The 23,666-nt window shown below is 41.8% G+C and overlaps 1 protein-coding gene across 4 annotated transcripts in view; it reads left to right on the top strand.

Moving 5' to 3' along the window:
- The window catches only part of ARHGAP42 (Rho GTPase activating protein 42), a 276,290-nt gene that overhangs the window by 172,573 nt on the left and 80,051 nt on the right, over window positions 1-23,666 (top strand). For all 4 annotated transcript variants that reach the window (XM_008178638.4, XM_042854667.2, XM_042854683.2 and 1 more), the window contains exon 5: window positions 20,303-20,404. In XM_008178638.4, coding sequence (XP_008176860.1) covers window positions 20,303-20,404 — 102 coding nt within the window. The remainder of the gene's footprint in view (window positions 1-20,302; window positions 20,405-23,666) is intronic.

Genomic DNA, 23,666 nt, shown 5'->3' with positions numbered 1-23,666 from the left:
ATCCAGAAGGCAATGACTTCAACAGGTCAGGCTTTTGAGGGCCAGGGAGCTTGGGGCCAGCCAACCCTGTATGGAGACAAGGTCTTTTTGGGAACATGTGTTTGAGCCTGGGAGGGGATTTTCAAATCCAGCTGAGAGGCAGACAGGTGATACCTATGAAGGAGTGAAACTGAAGAGAGGAGCCGCAGGAAGCTGTGAGGATCCTGTGGCTAGTCCTGAAGCAGGCAGAGAGATGCCAGGGGACAGCCCTCTGAGCCTCTTCAGAAGACCAGGAGAAAAGACTGGGTTTATATGAGGAACTTATATTGAGTTGTTTCATTGTGTTTGAAGAATAAACTGTCCCGTGGAGGTAGAACCTGAACTGGTGAACAGACTTTGGGAGCTGGGTTGGGGAAGACAGTCCAGCAGCCTATACAAATATTTTTATAGGAAAGCGAAAAAATCTTTGCTGTTTTTATCCAGATTCCCCCGGTTGTATCCATAATATAATGGCCAAAGTGTCCTGAAAGTTCAGGTACAGTAACTCCTCACTTGACGTTGTAATTATGTTCCTGAAAAATGTGACTTTAAGTGAAATGATGTTAAAAGAATCCAATTTCCCCATAAGAATTAATGTAAAGCGGGGGGTGGGGGGTGGGTAGGTTCCAGGGAATATATATTTTTTTTCATACAGTACAGTACTATAGTTGAGAGGTGCCCCCACCTTACCCCACACAGGCACAGCCCACTGGCACTGGAGACAATGGGGCAGGCAAGGAGGCCGAAGGTGCTGTAGGCTAGGAGAAGCACGTTGCGCAGCAGCAGCAGCAGCTTCCCCTACTCTGCAAGCACCAGGAGTGGGGGGCTCAACCCTCGGACTGACCACACCACCCCTTCCCCCAAGTCCCCACCCTTAACCCACCTCTTCTTCCCCCTTTACTCCGCACACCACATCCTCGCTCCTCCCTCCCCTGCCCGCGGCAATCAGCTGGCTTGCGACGATCAGGGGGCATGAGGGAGCGGGGAGGAGCGAGGACTCAGAGCGCAGGCTCCCCCCTTCTTCCCCTGCCTCCTGCCCGCGGCAATCAGCTGGTTTGCAGCGTTCAGGAGGGAGGGGGACCCTGCGCACGGAGTCCTCGCTCCTCCCCCCTCCCTCCTGAACGCTGCAAGCCAGCTGATTGCCGCAGGCAGGAGGTGGGGGAGGAAGGGGAAGGCGCTGATCTGCAGGGTCTGCTGGCGGGTGTGGGAGGCGCTGGGAGGGGGGGCGTAGGGGAGCTGATAGTGAGGCTGCCAGCTGTGGACACAGCAGGCAGCCAAATGACGTTATAGCAAAGCATTGCACAACTTTAAATGGAGCATGTTCTGTAATTGAGCAGGGACGTAAGATCGAGACAACGTTAAGCGAGAGGTTGTTAAGTGGGGAGTTACTGTAATGAGATTTCCATTGAAAATCTGAATATTATTTGTGAGAAAGTAACTGCGTTCATACCCAATAATATCTTTATGGGAAGGCCTCGGTTTTTGCCATCCATAAAAGACACTGACTTTTAAGAATAAAATATTCTATCTGTGGATGCCGGATGCTTCATAATAACAAATATTATTCACTCCAGGGATCTCATATTTTGGATAATGTCTATATTGATAGAGAAATAAATAAACCAAACAGATTATTTGTTCTCTCTCTGGTATAATTCCCTCCTTCTGTGTGAGACAGTTGAATATTATTTTTCACTCACATAACTTAGTCCATGTCTAAAGTTTGACTGCAAAGTTTAACCTATGTATTTTTAAAAGGCTACTGTTATCTCCCTTTCTAGACTTTAAATTTCCACGGTTCAGGTGAGGGCTGTTATGATCCTGTGCAGCTGGGTCAAAAGTATTTTAAAAGCTGGATTGTCTCTGACATCTTAAATATCCCTGTTATGATAAGCAAGAGATAAGGAAAATCCCTATAAAGTGTGTATATCTTATATATGGTTTTTATAGGTAGCTGATATGATATGTGGTATGCTGTGACTTCAGCAACTCTCTTCTCTATGCACAGTAGCTTCAAATGGACATCCTATACTTGTGGAAAGAAACCAAAACTAGCACATTGATGTTCTGTGTATGGGGGACTTTCTCACCTACTCTGAAACGGTTCACACCTCTCCTGTGGTTTTGCTTTAATAAACAAACAAAAGCAATCTAAAATTCAATCCTGTACTACTTTTCTAGGTCAGCGTTACTCAGTCAATCTCCCCCATGCCTCTTGTTCTCTCCTGCATTTTTTTTCTCTCCATCTGTTGGGCCCTGTTTCCAGGCTTGATATTGTTGGCAGGTGTTGCAGGCAGAGCTGACTTCACTACCTCTATTCAGGACAGACAATGAACTCCTTTTGGCCTAGTTCATACAATCTAACCTTTGATAATTTAAACACATAGGTTTACTTTTTCAGCAACAAGCTTACCAGTGTCTTCACTTGGAAATGTATCTGTTTTGTGCATGCAAAACATGCATCTGTGCTTGCAACCTATGCACCTAGATTAGCATTTGCTCATGTAATTACCTTGTTCTGCGGTAATAATTGAAGTGAATGTTCATGGTCAGTCACTAATGCTGTGGTAATAGCAGCAAACAAATTGCACCAGCTGTTTTGTAGTAGACCAATTCTGCTTCTTTGTGTGTGCAAGAAGGTGTTTAAATATATGTCATAAAGAGACACCGGGGAAACAAAAATAATCTGCTAATTGTGGCTAGATAGATGAAGAGCTCTGATTCACCCTCTTTTCCTCTTTCTGCCTTCTCTTATTACCTTATTCTCACTAACTCCTCCATTCCAGCCATTCCTCACTCTACATCTACCACCAACTGAAAAAATAAAAAGAATAAAAAAACAGGTAATTAACAAAGCTGCACCAGTCCCCAGCCTCAACCTTGATCTGTTTTTGTTAGAGTAAATTCTTTTAGGGGCAGGATTCTGTATGGCCCAGGACCTGCAAGTAACTACTTGTAGGAACAGTCTTGCTAGAAATAATGAGTTGCACCAAATAAGTAACAGTTCCAATTTTATTAATGACGTTTCAAGGAAATCACACATTTGAGAAGTGCTGTATGTATGAGGGGGGATCAATTAGCATTTGAATTGGACAAACTTTGCAAAATATTTCCATGTTCAGAAACATACAGCATTATTCATCCAGCTCTATAAGCAGACTAAATAGCAAAATAATCATAATAATTTGCATATATTTCATTCAGCAAATACAGGGAATGAATAATCTGAAGAATGTATTCCACCTAGTTCCACCTTGATCATTGCTGAACTGAATACACAAAATAAAGTGAAGTGGAGGCACTGCCATTTTAATTTATAACGTTTGGTTACAGTCACCTACATAGTGAATTAACGGAGATAACATTGGAGAAGGGAGAATGTCCAACCATCATAGAAACTGAAGATCAGGTTCCCATTCACACACATTCCTCTCCCTTCCTTTCTCTGGTTCCTCTACTGCATATGCTTTACTCTGCTCTGTTTTGGTATGAGGGAGGTAGGAACAGTGTGTAAATGAGTGGAATCTTGATCTCTCTAAAGATGCATCGAAGAGGAGATTTCTGAATATTCATTCTGCTGTTAGTAACACTCACATAGCATAGGGGAGTTAGTGGTGGCAGATAGGCAGGGCAAAGAATGCAGCTGAGCAGATGGAAGGAGAGACAGAGAGAAAAACTGGTAGAGGAGTGTTACGTTCTGATTCACTCCAGAACAGCACAAGAAAATGAAGCAAGACATGCAGGTAGCTTGTCAATCAAAACATGTACTAACCATGAAGTAGTTAGGACAGCAACAGTCTGAACAAAGCATAACAACAGTCAATAAGCAGATACGTAGCAGCAGGACCTGAGTAGCTGCACACACCCTGAGCTATGCAGGTATACACAGCAGTTTTCCCCTGCAACCCAAAAGGAACAGGAACACAGAGTTCAAGGAGCAGGAACCAGGAAACAGAACAGGAGCAGGAAGGCAATACACAACAGTCACCACAATTTCCTTCCCTTCTCCGCAAAAGTTCAGCAGTACCTAGCTGGAAGCACCAGGTGATTCCAGGGCTATAGATTCTAACTCTGATTCAGCTCAGGAAGTAGATTCTGTTGCTGTGGCACAGCTTCCCCAGTTGGCCACATGACATCATCATATGCAGACACAGCGTCCGCTTTATTATTTGTTTCCCTTTGAGTAGGCAGTAAATCTCACTGATTAACAAGGCAGTCTCCCTGTTGTGAACGCACATGCTACATTCCATACCCCACTGCCCAAAAGATCATGCCACAAGTATTAAAAATGCTTCCAGACCCTTTCCTAACATACCCTGTTTATCCAGGATAGAATGCATGGAGTCTTGCATGGATATATTTGTTGAAACCCACATATTTCCTAGCCACATTAGTTGGCTTCCAGATCAGCAAAGGGATGGGATGAACCTTTTTCATCTGCATAGACAACTTCGCCCTTAGAGCTCAGCTGAAGAAGTAGTAGAAAAGGGTTTCTCCAATATTTTCATGAGGTGTACCCCAAATGTCATGTAAAGCATGACTTAATGCAATAGGGAAGGATGTATCTTGACGTTCCTCCAGTATGCAAGGTGCACTCTCCTTCAGACTCTCATGAAATCTCTCCACTATCCCATTTCTTTGGTGATGGTACATAGCAGATTTGTAATGTACCATACCAATACGTATCAGAACTCAGCCTTCAAACTCTCTTGATACAAAAGGAGCTACATTATGTGAAACAAAGCTCTCTGGTAGGCCATACACAGCGAATAATATCGTTACAATAAATGAGTTCTTTTGAGGTGTTTTGTGAAATTATGAATGCAAAAGGGTAACATGAGTAATAGTCTATAACAGTCAACAGTGTGTAGCCATGTAGTGGGCTAGTAATTTCCACTGCAATTCTCTACCATGGTCTGTCTACAACTACTGGTTTCAAAGGGCCTGGTGAAACAGTAGTTCTATGCGTTGTGCAGGCTGACCATGACTTCCTCTGATGCTCAATGTGTGAGTGCAGCTCCAGCCACGAAGCATAACTATGCATAAGTTCCTTCATCATCATAACTCCCAAATGTTCTTCATTAGCCTCATTCAGGACTGCATGTTGCATGCTGCTGAGATGATCACCCAGGGTCCTCTGCATAAGATATGTTGAGTAGCACAAGTCTTCACTGTGAGATCAGAATGAATTTTGTAGAATGGAGGCAAAGTTGTCTTAAGGACTGGGTCCATCCAACCCACTTCTACAGCACGTATCACCTTGCACCATTAAGCATCATGAAGAGAGTGGCATCAGAGGTCACCATAAGTCAACTGTCATATCTTCCAGTAAAAGGCAGACAGCGTACTCTGCTTTTCTGCATACTGGGATGCCAACCCAGCAGAATTTCTCGAAAAAGCATCAGTGAGTAAATTATGTCTTTCCTGTGCTATATACCAAATTAAAGTCCTATTGCGACAACTGGATAATCTAGCACTGCAGCCTCATATTTAGCAGATCAATGGTCTTATGATAGAGGCTCAGAATAGGTAAACAATCAGTTTCTAAGGTGAAAGGTCTTCCCATTAAGTAGACCTTGAAGCACACAATAGCAAAACCATTGCCAAGAACTCTACCTCAGTCTCGGAATACTTTGCTTCGGTTGGCATGAGAATATGGGACACCAATATAACTGGCCATCCCTCCTGGAACAGAATTGCGCTCAGACTCTGATTGCATGCATCAGTTTGAATCAGCACGGGCTTCCATGGATCAAAATATGCATGGGATTAGATCCGACAGAGGGCTTGACCTAGGAGTTCAAAATCTTGCTTTGCTTCTTTAGTCCAAAACAACTGTCCCTGGTTAAATCCCACAGGGGCTTAGCAAGGATACTAAAATGGGGCAGAGCACGGCCACCTATGTACTGAGCTAGGCCAAGGAACAAACATAAACTGCTACGATCAGCAGGTAACAGTAGTGAAGCAACAGCTTGTAGCCGAATTCGAGAAGCAGGAACCAGGAAACAAAACAGGGCAACACAACCAGTCATCACAAGGAGGAGAAGGTAAGAGAATCCTAGGAAGTATGAGATACAACCCAAAGTGTGGAAAGGGTAGGAGGTAGTGGGAGGGAAATGTAGTGTGTAATTTAGCTGTGCTGCTTTCCTAGAAAAGAATGGGTCCCCTGGTCCAGCTAACAGAAGGGAAATGAGGAGATCTGACCTAGAGTGGAAGGTAACTGCATTGCACACTTTGAACAGTTACACCACCCAATTACATTTTTAGTTCACAGCTTCTTTAAAATTCACCCCAGCGGTGTCCCCACTCAAGGATTACTCTAGACTGAAATGCTCATGGAGATAGTATTACAATTGCCTGGTGGCACACAGCAGTCCCAAACCCCCAAAGCCTGAGAGGTGCATTATTGTGAATTAGGAGTTCAGAGTTTGACAGTGCCATGTTTCTGTAACAATATCTTGCTAATCGATCATGTCATGTATGCTGTTTTTTGGGTTTTTTTTGCAGTTTAGGACAAGTGAAACCCTGATTCTTACAATAGTATTTCCCCTCAGTTTCTTCCTGTTCCTTAGAGACATGGCAGTGTTTGAAATAATAGAGTAATAAGTAGCTCTGTTCCGCTCAGGCATTACTTTAAGGGTGTTAAGTCACTGAGCTGCTATTCCCCACCTACCACTGTAATTCTTTTATTCACATTTAAAAAGAAAATCATGCTATCTGAGCACTTAGCTATATTACCATAGACTTCCCATCTCACTGTGTGTTTCTGTTTGTTCAGATTTTTATTCTCTTTGTGAAACAGACTCTGTAGGGATCTGGAAATCTGAGAACATAGACTCTGTCATCTTAGCAGTTTTGCTTTGGGCAACATGAATATAAAATGGCTCCGCTCCAATGGGTAGCGGATGATAGTAGCTCTAAGTCAGCACATTTGTAAGGTAACAAAAGACAAGTTTCTTGACTTGAAACTTGTGTCTTGCCATTAGGAATGGGAGAATCAAAGGCTCCAGCATTCTACCAAACTGCCCATCTGCAGTATTCGTGGATACTCTGAGGTACTGAAGCCCCAAATGGAGTTTATTATTGAAAGTAGTTCCTAGTGGCATTCAACCTTTCCAGACTACTGAACCCCTTTCAGGAGTCTGATTTGTCTTGCGTACCCCCAAGCTTCACCTCATTTAAAAACTACTTGCTTACAAAATCAGACATAAAAATACAAAAGTGTCACAGAACACTATTACTGAAAAAATTCCTTACTGTCTTATTTTTTACTATATAATTATAAACTAAAAATCTGGATCTAAATATTGTACTTACATTTCAGTGTATAGTCTATAGAGCAGTATAAATAAGTCATTGTCTGTATGAAATTTTAGTTTGTACTGACTTTGCTAGTGCTTTTTATGTAGCCTGTTATAAAACTAGGCAAATATTTAGATGACTTGATGTACCCCCTGGAAGACCTCTGCATACCCCAAGGGTACATGTACCCCTGGTTGAGAACCATTGCCTTAGAGACTAGGTTCTTCCAGTGTTGAACTTATAGGTATGCACATCTTTATAATTTGTCTGGTAGGGGATTTTTTTTTTCCACCTAGGGAGGTGGTGGAATCTCCATCCTTAAGAGGTTTTTAAGGCATGGCTTGACAAAGCCTTGGCTGGGATGATTTAGTTGGTGTTGGTCCTGCTTTGAGCAGTGGATTGGACTAGATCAGTGGTTCTCAAACTAGGGCCACCGCTTGTTCAGGGAAAGCCCCTGGCGGGCCGGGCCGGTTTGTTTACCTGCCGCATCCACAGGTTTGGCTGATCGCGGCTCCCACTGGCCGCGGTTCGCCGTTCCAGGCCAATGGGGGCTGCAGGAAGCAGCGCGGGCCAAGGGACATGCTGGCTGCCCTTCCTGGACCACTGGACTAGATGACCTCCTGAGGTCTCTTCCAACCCTAATATTCTATGATTGTATGTATAACAAACCCCTAAAGCAAAGCTATCTGTTATGCAATGTAAAATGTAGGCCCAAAACAATTTTCAGGTTTATAAAATGATCCTGCAGACACTTACTTACAAGGTGTAGAAACAACACTGCAATGAAACATGGTGGATCCTGCAGTATTCTTAACAGAAGCCAACCCAATCTTAGCACTTCATTTACACTGTAGTATCCCTTATGGAAGTATTGTTTTCCCTGGAGGTGCATTCACAAAATGCCATTGAAACCTTCCAAACTAGCCGATTACTCAGCTTTCCTTCAAACCACCAGAAGAGGAACCTACTTGAAACTTAAGTTTTAGTGCCAGAACATTTGTTTATTTGTAAAGCACCAATTCTGTACTATGCATTTCAGAGACAAATAATAAGGGAAGGTCCATGAGTGAAGAGCTTTCAAACAAAACACAAGGAAGAGGAGAAATGATTGAATAAAGAACTTAAACAAATGTCCTGTTAGTTCCATGATTTTGGTCATGATTTTATGGATGGACATGTGTTTTGAGTAAGTTAAGAGGTGAGTAGTGTTGAATGGGCAGTGTTTGGACTCAGGGGGGAAAACATCTCAATTCTTTGTCAGAAAAGCCTTCATTATTTTTCAAGTCTTAATTTGGAATGCTTTGATAGACTTCTGAGAAAAATTATTTAAAGTGAATTCAGTGCTTGGACTCAAAGCCCTGGAGACTGAAGTCTTTAGTTTCCCATCAAAAAGGTTCAGTATGAGCAGTGACCATACGGACTTCTCCATACTGATGCAACAATGTACCTCCAGTCTGGCCTGTAAGGATTACCTCTTGGGGGTACTTAGTTGCCATGTCCATTTAGTCCTTTCCTCTGTGATGAGACTACCAACAAAGGTGTCAGTTGGGATGGTCATTTGGGGATATGCATAGTTCTTGATGATGAAGAACTAAACTGAGAACTCTTACTGACTTTTACATTGGCCTCTGAACAGGCATGACTTTCAGATTCTCTCTTAAGGGTGAAAGGTTCTGTGTTACTTTACCAGTCCCATGAGTTTATGCAGGACCCTGAAAATAGATGCTTTAAAAAAGAAAGAAAGAAACCCTGACACTGCTGACATTAACACATGACATGATATCCTTTTTTCCGTCTGTAAACAATATTGTTTCCAGTTTTGCACATTAATTGAAAGCTTTCTCATAACACGAATCTAGTTCTTCCTCAGATAAGGGTTACACTCACAGTGTGATGACGTAGAAAGCTGCATGGGAAAGTATGCAATACCAAACATGCCACTAAAGTTTTTGAATCAAATGTTGGCTAGCAAACTTTGTTGGGACAAAGATTCCAAGAAGTGTATGATTCCAAGGACCATTGTATAAAAAAGTAGCAACCAACCTAGTGGAGAGAAATTTTAAATATCTTCTATTTTTAAAATATAATAGCATTTAGGTCAAGTTATGGTGCATTATTTCTGAAGTATTCTATTTGATAAAGTAAAACAATCTAAATTCCATAAATCCTTTTGTTCTTCATAGCAAAATCTGTGTAAACGTATGCTAGTGAACATAAGTGTGTATTTTATAAGAGGACAAAAAAGAGGTAAGATATATCTTTATTAACTACTTGCAGATGAAATCTGTATATAGGTTTTAGATCCAAGGGATTATTAATTCAGTGATGTACTGTTTTTTTAAACTGGATTTTCTTCTGTAGTTTAAGAGAATTCCACATATCTAATTCTGATGGTAAAGTTGTGCCTTTGTCAGAAGGTGCCAAGCATATGACCACAATGCAGTGCTGATCAAATCTGAAAAGAGTCTTTTTATTTTACTATGAGTCAACTCAACCATGTACCATATCATTAATGCTACGATTTAGTCACTGGTATTTTTAGTAAAAGTCATGGACAGGTCATGGGCAGTAAACAAAAATTCACAGCCCGTGACCTGTCCATGAATTGTACTATATACCCCTTACTAAATCTTGGGGTGGGGGCAGTCCAGAGCGTGCCATGAGTGCTCAGTGGGGGGCAGTCCAGGGGGGGCACCATGGGTGCTTGGGAGGGAGTGGCCCGGGAACCCCGCTGGTGCTGGGGGAGGTGTTGGCGGGGCTGGTAGTCTCCCTACCTGGCTCCTCATGGCTCCCCGGAAGCAGCGACAAGTCCCTCCCTCCGCACCTATGCGGAGGTGCAGCCAGACAACTCTGTGTGCTGCCTCCACCCCGAGTGCCGGCTCCACAGCTCCCGTTGGCTGGGAACCGCGGCCAATGGGAGCTGCGGGGGCGGTGCCTGTGGGCAGAGGCAGCACACAGAGCTAGGAGCTGAGGGAGGTACATGTCGCTGCTTCTGGGGAGCCCCTGAGGTAAGCGCCGCCCTGAGCCCCTTCATGCTCTCCCGTGCCCCAACCCCCATCCCTGAGCCCCCTCCCATACCCAAACTCCTGCTGCTGCTGGGGAGGGGGGCACGGTGGCCCGAGACTGCCCCATCAGCAGCCGGAACGGCTGACCCAGGGGCTGCCTGAGCTGCTCAGGCAGCCCCTGGGCCAGCCACACTGGCCGCTGCAGAAGTCATGGAATCCATGACCTCTGTGACAAACTCGCAGCCTTACATATCATTAGTGATCTTGTCTATTGAAACCATTATGCAATTTACTTAAAGCTTCACACTTATTTGATTGAGGTACAGAGAAAGGCTACTAGGATGATTTGATTTCCTTACACAAGCGGCATCCCAAGTTTGGGAAACACTGGAATAGATGATCATATTGGTCCCTTCTGACCTTAAAGTATATGACTCTATGATTTGTTCCTTGTGCTTTCTTTACCCATAGTCATTTTTTAAATTGTTTTATTTAAGAAAAGTAAGTCTTGTTATACGTCTTCTGACTGTTGACATCTCAGGCTTCACAAAAAAGTCATTAATCTTTTTAAATTAAAGTAACTAGTTTAAATGGATACAATAATACAGGCCTACTTCTAAGAGGTGTTATAAGGAAAAAATCATAAATACTTGGATATCATGGTGACTGGGTGCATATAATTACCTAGATAGATAGATAAATTGATTAAATATTTAAACATGTGAAGTCTATCAAAATCCCAATGTTTAATTCCAGTTAAGAAAAACGTTAGTTCAGTTATGATCAGAAAAGTGTCTAGTAGAAATTACATCTTGTTACTTAGGCCAGGTCTATACTAGAAAATTAAGTTGGCTTAGACATGTCGCTCAGGGGTGTGAAAAATCCTCACCCCTGAGCAGTGCAATTAAACCAACCTAATCCCCAGCATAGACAGTGCTAGGTTGAATTCTTCCATCAACCTAGCTACCACCTCTTGGAGAGGTGGATTCTGATGCTGATGGGAGAGCCCTCCAGTTGGCAAATGTAATGTCTATATTGAAGCACTTTGGTGGTACAGGTGCAGCTGACTGTGCCTTGTAGCATTTCAAATGTAGACATGCCCTCTACCAGCTCTCTATGCAAATTGTATGAGCTTACATTACTGACACAAGTTTTTGTGTAGCAAAATTCAGTATAGCTGGAGTCCATTCTGTATTGTCTGACCTTAGGATATGAACTGGAGAAGCAAGAAAAAGTTAGATTTCTTCCATTTTTTTAAATCAAAGTTAGGAAATGGAGCTATAAGATTATTGAATTTGAAGAGCCTCTTGCCCAGCTGCTCAAAGGAGAGGTAAAGCAAAAAGACCACCAGGAATGGAAGATTAGGCAGAACATGAGTTACATTTATACAGCGCAATTGCATTGCTTGTTCTTAAAACTAGCTGTATTGGTGCCCTGTATCATAGGTTTGTTCCTTTTCTGCCCATAATAGTCTTACTATGTGGCACTGTTACAGATAGAAGATTGCAGCCATTTCCAGTGCACTTGACCTGTGCCCAGGCTGCTACATTGACCTTTTCCCAGAGATCTGCTCTTCTTTTTTATATGTGCCAGCTTGTAATTTCTACAGATATAAGTCAATGTCAGATCAGTTTAGATTATGCAAAAGAGTATTATTGGCAAGAGAAGAGAAAATACGTGGTTTTAAATGGACAGGTTTGCATGGACTATATTTTAAGACCCTGAGAACTAGCACTCTAATGTTGAGCTAGAAAGGAAATATATGAAAGTCATAGTACTATTTCTTTACTTCAGTAATGGAGAGCTGCTCCCTCAGTCTGATCTCACAAGCTTGAATGACATGTTTCCCTAGAGAATATGAGAGCAGCCTAAAACCTAGCTCGGTTTTAGCTCACCTAGTCTTTGATGTACTGTTAAGGTGACCTAAACACAACACATATAGTAGTTGATTATCATTTCCTCTCTTGAAGACAGGCACATACACAAATTATATTTTATGTGCCTGATACTAGGAAAGAAACAAGGATTTTCAATTAGGTTACCTCCTCAGTTGCAATTTGTTTCCTAATTTGCATTGATATCTATTTTAATTGCAGATTTGTTTAATATATTAGGAGGAATTTTATCCTTTTAGTTGATCGTTTATTTTCTTTCAGTTTTTCAGGCTAGATGAGTAAACAAAACTTCTTGCATAGAGTTAAATCGTTTCCTCTTGTGTCACTAAAGGTTCCAGGTAACACCTTTCATAAAAATCCACTATCACTTAAATGAAAAGACCCTGCTTCTAGGTAGGATCTGGGCCACGAGACTGTATGATTATTAAAATAAAGACCTGTTTTTTAGCTTTAGAAGAGAATCCTACATCCAGATAGGAAAGGATTTAAAAGTGTGTAGGTCAGACCCACCTATTCTGGGCAACGTTTTTTATTATTGCTTAATCAGCAGTATGCTCACTAATACTCTAAGAAGGGACTCCCACACAATGTTACCCATCTTTAGCTTGTGATAAACACCACAGAACAATAGTGCAAAGAATAAGTGATAGAGAATCTATTCGTTTGATTTTCTATTTTGAAGATGAAATGCTTTCCAATAACCATAACCAAGGAGAGAGGCAAATGCCGCCTTGCAAACCAAAGACCAGATTTTGCTATTCTTAATGATTAAAACTTCAATTAGACCCAGTAAGAGTTGATTTAACTAAGAAGAATATCATTTGGACAAAACTTCACTTAAGCTGCTCTTTGCTAGAAATGCTTATGCTATTGTGTGTAATTAAAATAGGGATGAAAGTCGGTGGGGGGGGGGAAGGGGAAGGTCTTCTCCCTCAGGAAAGATTATTTGAAACTGATACCTGACATTTGGATATTATGAAGCATTACAAAGTAAAAAAAAAGGGGGGGGGAGGGGCTCATCAGAAGTATTTTTGAGCCCCATGGTAAATTCTCTCTGGCAGAGATGATTTTGCATTTTCATGATGGTGAGCTCCATCAGTAGCATTGAACAGTTTAGATGTTTCGAAAACATCCTGTTGGTATCTGTTCTTCTGTTGATGCCAGATTTGTCTTGTGGTTACCCTTCTAACAAGGGTATATCTTGAACAAAGGACATTCAAATATATATCTGTGTATATATTGAACGGAGGACATTCAAATACCAAAGCAAATGCTCTATCACTCAGTATGGCAGCGCATAGCCCAGTATCCATCAAGGTGTGGTCTGCAGCTCCCTGGTGACCTATCATAACATAAGCTTTCATTTTTTTTTTAAATGTACCCTATGTTGTTGTAAAAAAAACCTTCTGAGTGCGCAGGGCTCCTTTCCTCAGTCTGTAAAACATCATCTTGAAACAAGAGTGAAGTTACCCTTATTCTGCCCAATGTGATGTTCACTCTGAAGCCTAATGATGTCAGTATAAACATCAACAGTGTTTTCTTCATAACTGTAAGTACTTATATGCCCTACTCCTTGTCATCACAGTACACCTCTACCCCGATAAAACGCGACCCGATATAACACGAATTCGGATATAACGCGGTAAAGCAGTGCTCCGGAGAGTGGGGGCTGCGCGCTCCGGCGGATCAAAGCAAGTTCGATGTAATGCGGTTTCACCAATAATGCAGTAAGATTTTTTGGCTCCCGAGGACAGCGTTATATCGGGGTAGAGGTGTATCGATGCACTTCACAGGCATTAATGGATTTAGGCTCAGAACACACCCTTGAAGTAGAACAGTATTATCTTCATTTTACACATGAGGAACTGAGGCACAGAAGGGTTAAACCAACATTGTCACCGGATGTCTGTGGGAACTGAACACACAGGTATTATTTTGGATCCAGACGATAAGGCTGGTATCTCGTGTATATCTCTGTTGTGGTTGTATCTAATATTTTGGGCAAATGGCTTTATGAACATATTTTTTCCATTCTCAACCCTTCTCTTTGTCCTGGAAACAGAGTAACAGTGTCTGCATACCTTCCACATACTCTTTGAACTTTTATAACTGTCTCACTAAGTGGCCTGACAACAATACCAGACCTGAGATTTGGCTTCATGAGAAACCTCACATCTCCTGTGTTTTGAACCAGGTAAAGGCTCCAATTAGAGACAGAGGTAACCCTCAGTCTCCCAAATTGGGGCTCAAGAATGAGAGAGATTTTATATCTAAAACTTTCTTTATAACCCTTTTGTTGCTGATTGAGAGTGTGCAGCTGCTGTATACAAAAGAGGGCCCTGGAGATTGCAGAAGAAAAGGTGGCCTAGACTGGAGTGAGATAAAATCCTCCCTGTACACTGAGTCACTGTGTTTGTGAGGTGAGCGTTTCTTGGAATATCCAGATGTGTCTTGTGTCTTCCAGAAAATGAATCACCTGCTGCTGAGTACATGTCTTTTTTGCTAATTCTCAGAAAGTGAACAGCTTTTGGGGGATTCACAGAAGTCAAATATGTGTTTTTATTGGCAATATCAAAGGAACTTTTGAATAGAGGGGTACTTGCTGATCTGCGGGTGTGAGCAGCCAAACATTTTTTAAACCTTATTCCCAGGAGCACTTCTGAGAATGATTTTTACAGTGCCAGAAATGCTGATTTGTTGGCACTGTAGCCTTATTCCCAAAAACCCCATCAAAGTCTGAGTTAAAATAAAGATACAAATACAGCTGAAACGTCTGAGCGATTGCCTTTCTTCTCAGTTGACTTTGTTTTGCTCTCTTTTTCTTACTTGTCTTGAGAGTGAGAAACTGTAGTGCTCTAATCTGAAAAAAAAATAAAAAGCTGATTGATGAGATGTCCACATGAAGGCCGCAGTCAGACCAGAAGTTACCCTGGTAACAGGAAGTCCCAGTTGTTAGTTCTCTTTTTTAAACTAACAGATGTCTAAAGAATCAATTTTAAGGTAGGGTGAATCATTACAATATACCCTATGGGGGCAGTTTCATGCATTCTCTATAGGGGCTAGGAATATTGGCAGTGGAACAGAAAAGTCTGCAAATTCTGCATATCCTCACAGACAGATTGCTAGCAAGATCTACATGAAATTTCAATCTGGGAAAAAGAAGGTTAATCTAATGCAGGGGTCAGCAACCTCTGGCACGCGGCTCGCCAGGGTAAGCACCCTGGTGGGCAAGGCCAGTTTCTTTACCTGCCACGTCCGCGGGTTTGGCCAGTCGCGGCTCCCGCCGGCCGTGGTTTGCTGCTCCAGGCCAATTGGGGTGGCGGGAAGCCGCAGCCAGCACATCCCTCGGCCCGCACCGCTTCTCGCAGCCCCCATTGGCTTGGAGCGGCGAACCGCGGCCAGCGGGATCCGCGATTGGCCAAACCTGCGGATGCGGCAGGTAAACAAACTGGCCCGGCCCACCAGGGTGCTTACCCTGGCGAGCTGCGTACCAGAGGTTGCCGACCCCTGATCTAATGTATCACTATTCATTCACTTTGGGGATTTTTTCTTTTTTGGGGAGGGGGCGTGTTCCGGCATTGACACTTTTTTATATGAGGGGTTTTTCTTCATTACAAGTCACTATGTGACAGATTTTCCTATGAGAAGTACATAAAGTAAATATTTCTTTCATAACTTAGTGTAAGTGTTTGATCTAGTGTATGGGGAATAAGACTAGGAGCTGGCAGACTTGGATTCTGTTGCCAGTCACTCGCCTTGCTTTGTGGTGTTCAGGAAGTCATTTCACTGCTCTGTGCCTGGTTACCCTTTCCACCTTTGTGTCTCTCTCTTATCAATATAGACTTTTGGTTTTGAATCCCAGCTCTCATTAGGTCCTCGATCGGATCCTCTAACATGAACTCCAGTGCCTGTGCAGCTTTATTGACTTCCACTGTACTTGTGGATTTCATTGCAGGATAAAAGCCTGTTTTGACCAGAGCCAGCTCATTTAACCCCTTTGTATCTTTATTTGTGTTTCACACATGGGTAAACAATACATACTTAATTGACAGGAATTGTGTGAGGCTTAATTTGCTAACTTTTCTAAAGTACCAGTACTTTGAAATCCCCACATGAGAAGGCTGTAAAGAACTGAAAAAATACTTCTCATGTGAGGTACTACAGAATTCTGTTCTGCTATAGTAAAAGAGGCTGGGGCATCTCATTGAAGTACCAGGGAAGACCTATGGTAGATTTTGTCTTGACTTAAAATATGACAAGATGCTGTCCTAAAGCTTAATTACTAGAGATAGGTTTCTGCATATTCTGATGAATATCCCATGGCTTCTCCCAACAAAGGTAGCATCAAATGTCTCTGTAGAAGAGGATGATCCACCCTCAAAAGAACTTAAAATCTGTTCATTTAAAAACAAAAACAAACCTTAATTTGCTCACCACAAGTATTGCAGCCTCAATAACTAGGCAACTAATCCCTCTTAATGCTTAATCTCTTATTCATTTAATTTGCTTTAGTCACAAACAAACCACCAACAAAAATGTCCACCTGACTAGAGAAAAATATTTCCACAAGCCTAGAGGCAAACTTCATGCTTCCTAGGTATAAATTAACATCCCAGCATCTGGACATGCTAGCATTACACGGGATCCGCGCTGCCAGGAAGGTACCCAACGTAAATATCAGTGTTCCATCTCACCTTGATAATCTTGTTGAATAAACAAACACATCAGTTTACAACAAAACAACAAAACAAGATTCCTTCCTATGTATAACTGGTACATATTTCATCTAGCTCTGTGTTTCAAATGTAATGAATAATATGACTCTTTTAAGCATTTAAAAATGTAGTTGCTGTGTAGGACCTAGAGTGCAGTTGAAGTTTTACCCATTGTCTTGCTGGGATTGAGACTTGGTTGAGGGCAAATTGTTTCTGATCTAATCCAGATACATTTATGCTAATTGGCAGGGGGAAGTAATTGGAATCATTAGTAGAATTCATATTGACTCTCTTTGTTTTCAATGCCTTCTGTGTGTTTTGCAACCTGGAATTCTTGATGAATTTACACCTGCTTCTAGATGTCCCATGTAACAGCAGGAGTCAAGAATATATATCTACAGGTGGCCAGAAAGATGTTGTCATTTCAAAGACAATCTCACCATCTTGTGTAACACTAATGAAATTATGTGACGTACACAAGCTAATAGTTTCTTGGTTTAATCTCGAGGACATTGGAGGCTGTGTATTTTCAGTGAGGAATCCATGACTCTGGAATTGATTTCTCATGTTGGTTTGCCAGAGACTGATTTTTGTGGCTAATTTTGTCACACTTCAAGGCACATGTTGCAGGTGTAATACAAGAGTATTACTTTGTGCACATTGGTCTTTACTCGGTGTCAAGTATCAGGGGGTAGCCGTGTTAGTCTGTATCTACAAAAACAACAAGGAGTCTGGTGGCACCTTAAAGACTAATAGATTTATTTGGGCATAAGCTTTCGTGGGTAAAAACCTCACTTCTTCGGATACATAGAGTGAAAGTTACAGATGCAGGCATTATATACTGACACATGGAGAGCAGGGAGTTACTTCGCAAGTGGAGAACCAGTGTTGACAGGGCCAATTCAATCAGGGTGGATGTAGTCCACGCTACAAAAAAATTAATTGGGGAGAATTTACAAATCCTCTCATTAAAATATATTACAGTAACTTGTTTAATACAAAACAATAATTCGTAGAGAGAGAAAGAGAGCAGAAGGAAAGGATCATTGAGCCCTGCTCATGACCTGATGTTATTGCATTATATCTAGTGATTGGTTTCTCACCATTAATAGCTTTTGCATATGTGCTGATGAGACTAGCCTGCTAGCCTTTCTTTGTTTTCTTAAAATACTCAGTTTGTTAGTCATTACAGGGAATCATGCAGGATAAATTTTAGGCCTATAAAACACCCTGTCGGGGAACCGCAGCACCACAGGATGGACATTTTTATTACAATAATATAATGCAGTAACAAGAATTTTTTTAATCCTTAAATGCTGTGGGTACTTACTGATTTCCCCTTTATTCCTTCCTTCCCAGTGCTGTCACTTGTAGAATGATGGGAGAGATCCCAACAAAGAGAGAGAGAGATGTCTTTTTCTTAGATTTACAGCCCATAAGCATCAGATTTAATTTTTTAAAGTAGAAGAGTATAGCTCAGTCTGCCTTGTTTATAATCAATAATTTCCCTTCTGAATTATTTGTCATGCATCAAAGTACTCAGCTGGTGGGAATGTGGGATACCTGACTCCACATAAGGAAAGCTTTCAAAAGAGGGAAGGCGGGAGAGTGGAGAAATTCCCTAAAAAGGACATGTTTAAAAATTCAAAACTATACAAAGCATTTGTTGAAAAACTGAGTTGCCTGCATTAGCTCCCTTGCAGCTATATTAGAATTGTACATGCTTTTCCTTCCTCCTCCTCATGTTCTAAGAATATGAGTAAAAACCACATACAGCACTCTGAACACAAAGGTCAGGCAAACCTCAACTCAAATGAAAAGATAAGAGAGGAGCACCACAAAGGGACTGTTGCAAAGATTTTTTTTCCCCAGTCAGAACCCACTCCTGTAGGTTTTTTGCAAGTTAGAATGATCTGAGACATGCACATTTGTAGGGTTACCATATTTCAACAATCAAAAAAGAGGACGGGAGGAGCCCCGCCCTAGCCCCGCCCCTGCCCTGCCCTAGCCCCGCCCCTGCCCCTTCCACTCCCTCCCACTTCCTGCCCCCTCAGAACTCCCAACCCTCCCCCCCACGCCTTGTCCCCTGACTGCCCCCTCCTGGGACCTCTGCCCCTAACTGCCCCCCAGGACTCCACCCCCTACCTAAGCCTCCCTGCTCCTTGTCCCCTGACTGCCCCCTCCTGAGACCTTCCCCACATCCTAACTGGCCCCTAGGACTCTACCCCCTACCTGTCCCCTGACTGCCCCAACCCTTATCCACACCCCCACCCCCAGACAGACCCCTGGGACTCCCACGCCCCATCCAACCACTCCCCACCCCCTGACAGCCCCCCCCCAAAACTCCCGACCCATCTAAACCCCTCTGCTCCCTGTCCCCTGACTGCTCCGATCCCTCTCCCCACTCCTGCCCCCTGACAGCCCCCCCCAGAACTCCCAAACACCCCCTTGCTCCTTGTCCCCTGACTGCCCCCTCCTGGGACCCGTGCTCCTAACTGCCCTCCAGAACCCCACCCCCTACCTAAGCCTCCCTGTGCCTTGTCCCCTAACTGCCCCCTCCTGAGACCCCCCCCACCTGTACTCTGCCCAAAACCTTACACCCCCAACCCCCAGACAGCCCCCCCGAACTCCTGACCCATCCAACCCTCCCCCTGCTCCCTGTCTCTTGACTACCCCCCCCCCCCCAGAACCTCCCTGCCGCTTCTCTGACCCCCGGCCCCCTTACTGTGCTGCAGAGCAGCGCGCTCGGCAGCGGGGGAGGGGAGCAGGGTCGGAGCTCCAGACTGCTGGAGGCCGAGGCGACGGCCGGCGATCTGTGAATGCAGGGCGGGGGGAGGGAGGGAGAGGAGGGGAGTGGTGTCAAGTTGCAGGAGAGAGGAGGGGGGAAGTGGAGGAAGGGCTTTGGCTGCCGGAGCCCGTGCGAGTGGCACCATCCAGCCGGCTGCCCTGTAAGCCCCGCACGCTCTGCATGGGGGGGCGGGGGAAGTCCGGACATTGACAAATTCCCCCCGGATGCTATTTTTAACTGAAAAAAGCCGGACATATCCAGGGGAATCTGGACGGATGGTAACCCTAACATTTGTGGAGCCAGTAGAAAGTATAAGTTAAACCAGTTTAGGCCCCAGTACAGTAAGGTACCTAAGCACGTGACCAGTCCCATTGAAGACAAGCATATACTTAATGTCTCACTGAATAACTTGGAATAACTTTTAGACCCCAATTCAGATATGAGTCTATTGCCCTAAAATCATTGGAATCAGCAAAAATAACCACACAGCTAGTCTTTTTAGCAAATGTGCTAGCTTTTCCTTTCTGTTGGCTTCGAAGTTCTATCAAATTATTTACTTTGCAATGTTTTGTTTTTCAGGATGGGAAGAAGAAGTTTGACAAGGAAAGTGAGAAATATTATTCCATTCTAGAGAAGCACTTAAATTTATCAGCAAAGAAAAAAGAATCTCATTTGCAAGATGTAAGCTCTTTCCCTTTTACTAGCCCATAAGTTTATCTTTAAAAAGAGTTGTCTCTAGGATATGCTGTATTTTTCGTTACATAAAATGGTTGATGATTTCTACCAGTCCCTGTTGCTAAGTACATATACATAAATTCTGTATATGAGATTAATACTATTCTGATGTGAAATAAAACTGTTAACAGGGTAGTATGTCCCATGTGCTCTGCCATATTTTAAGTTGCAAATCTAATTTTTACTATTTACAATATTTGTAATACTCTAATAAAACATGTATGACCTTTATGTGCAAGGTGTATGTGGAATATTTAGAATTAATATAATTAGGCTATGCTGACTTTTTTTGTTATTTAATTGACTTCATTTTACATAAATTTTCGACTAGATAACTGAGCCTGAAGCATTTTAATCACACTTTTAATGCTTTTCAGCATGTCATGTTTTCTGCTTTAATCGGAGAAAAACATTCTTTCCATTATGAAACTATATGGCTGTATTTTATTAAATTAAAAAGAGTGCCATATTGCAAATAAATAAATAGATTGCCAAAGGTTTTTGTCAGGTTTTGTGCATGTGATCTTCAGGTAAACTTGTGTTTGTCGTAACAAAATGTAGTCAAATATGACCTCATAAGATTCTTAGTTTGAGCAAAGAATGATGGATCCTTACTTTTGTGAGTAGTACTTCTTTGCCCCAGCAGTTTCAACAGAAGTCAGTGGGCCTGATTCTGCACTGCCTTCTCCCTTGTGTAGCCATTAATGCCTGTACAAAGTGCCATTTTTATGTGGTAGCATTTTACATCTGTAGCAGTTTGCAGTAGTGTAAATGGCTAGACAGCAATGAATATTGAGTCTCATTGAGAATATTTGCATGTGTAGAGGCTTGCATAACTGGACGCAGAATTACATATTTTTTTCATGCATTACTTTTGCTTCCTAGGAGTTAACCGTACTTCCAAATAGAGTCCACAGAGTTTAATTGCAATACTGTGTACAGATTAAGGGATCTACAGTGATAAAAAACTATTCAGAGAGGATTGTTCTATTATGAGCACAAAGCTCTAATTATACAGGGTAAAAGTATTTAAACCTGATCCTGGAATCTGATATGTGGAGCTCATTTGATTTCATCAGGGCTTCTATCAGGGTCAGAGCCTTAAATGTAGATGCATCATCCATTTTAAAGAGTACATCCTGTAACTGTTACTTTTAAAAAGCATGCATAGTTCTAACTTAGCAGAAGGATCCCCTTTTTAGCTATGTTGTTAGGTTAAATTATTTTCCTGTGCAACAAATTACAAGTTATTTTTTTCAGTATTACTGACATTCTATTAAACTTTCCAAAAAAGATGGGTGTTATTTTAATAGCGTTCTTGTCAATGATAAACTCTGAAAACTTGGAAAATATTTTGCTGACAAAATTCTACCCAAAAGACGTAACCATCTCTCAGAAAGTCACAAAGTGTGGTTTATATTTACCTGATATAATAATGCAATTTCATAACATTTATTCTTTTATATTGTACTCGCTAAAACAGATGTCAGTATGATGAATCAACTGTAGGGAAAACAACATTAATTTTACAAGGTTTTTTTGTTCCATTCGCAGGCCAAATTTACATATACACAACTCTGAGAAGTACATAAATTCCCCTTGCATTAATGGGAAAATAGTTCCATTAGAGGTTAAGCAGGAAGTCAGAAAACAATTCTCGATGTATTTACCTATAAATCAAGATTTGGTTAAGACAAGTTAAGTGCTAATTTACTGTCAGGTTTAAATAAAGCACATTTTGGTGGGATGGTTATGAAGATTATTTATTATATTGCAGTTAAAAAAACTAATTGAAATTAAATACAATGTATCAGCTGTGAATATAATTAAATAAACTGTCTTAGAATTATGAAGGATTTGACTTGAGCATACAAACGAATAGAAAATCACAGTAAAAGTTTTCCACTCTGTCCTTAATGATCACTTCATGCCTAGATATTGAATTTCATAAGGGATGCTAGTTAGTCTACTTTTTTAAAGGCCATGATTGTAGAACATATAGGACCTACTTCACCATTACATTGCTGCAGATTTATGTTGATATAACTGCATTGAAATAATTGGAGTTACGCCAGCATAAAACTGGAGTAAGCACAGTGGTGAATCAGGCATTTAAATTATAAAAACTGGTTGTGGGGAGTTAGATAAAGAATGGGGCAGCTTCTCTTGTTTTGAGTTTGATTCAAAATGCGCAATTTTAATATTAGGCATATGTTTAGTTCTGATGATAGTACTCTCACCTCAGGTCATGGTTCTCCAGACTTAGCCAAGCTGAAGTTGGCACTAGCTGTGAGCCAGAGGGCCAGATGCATTTTCCCTAAAACGGAGTAGGTTGCAAAGTTATTTATTTATTTGTAATGCAGAGATACAGCCACTACAGACTTCAGATCTCTGATGTTCCATCTTGATCCAAGTGGAGGCCTGTGTTTTCCATACATCTGTAGTTACAGGGCTATAGTCACATAGTAAAGATCCTTCTTTGTGCTAAACCTTGGGATATCACTGTCAAATAGTGTGTAAGATGAAGATCATTTGGGTATGAGTTTTGTCATAATATGCAGCACATTCCATAGTAGTACACAGACTATTGAAATACTTTTTACAAACTGCACACAGTATGTGATGTAAAAAAAACAAAAACCCACTGTGACCAACTTTTTTACTATCCCTATGAGAAAACCTATGGAAATAAATGAGAATTACAGAATTAAAAAGGAATAGATCTGAATCAATGGTACAAGCATCAATTTTGGTAGCCCCCTATTGATCACTAAATGCAGATTCATGAAATTGAGCTTTCAGAATCATGATCATGCATGTCCATCTTGCAAGAACAGATTGAGTTCTGATGCACATTCTACTGCTATTGCCAGTCAGTCAAAATAATACTGACTCTAACTGTCTATCATAAAAGCTGCTGCTGTAATTAACCATACAGAAAGCCATTCTTTACCATCGGCTGAGTGGCATACAAAAAGGTGTGAAAATCTTTCCTGCCTTGGAAAAGTTCAAATAAACCACTTCTTAAATGATTCTTACTACTGTGAATGCTCATTGGTCAAGCAAACTCATCAGCCTTCACAGAAAATGGCTTTTGGAAAGTGTGATTTGATCACTATACCTAGGGTTACCATACGTCCGGGTTTCCCTGGACATGTCCGGCTTTTTGGTGCTCAAATCCCCATCCGGGGGGAATTTCCAAAGAGTC

Source organism: Chrysemys picta, chromosome 1 (genome assembly GCF_011386835.1).
Source record: "Chrysemys picta bellii isolate R12L10 chromosome 1, ASM1138683v2, whole genome shotgun sequence".
Taxonomy (NCBI): domain Eukaryota; kingdom Metazoa; phylum Chordata; order Testudines; family Emydidae; genus Chrysemys; species Chrysemys picta.
Note: the sequence above shows the minus strand (reverse complement) of the source record. Positions and strands in the feature narration are given on the sequence as shown.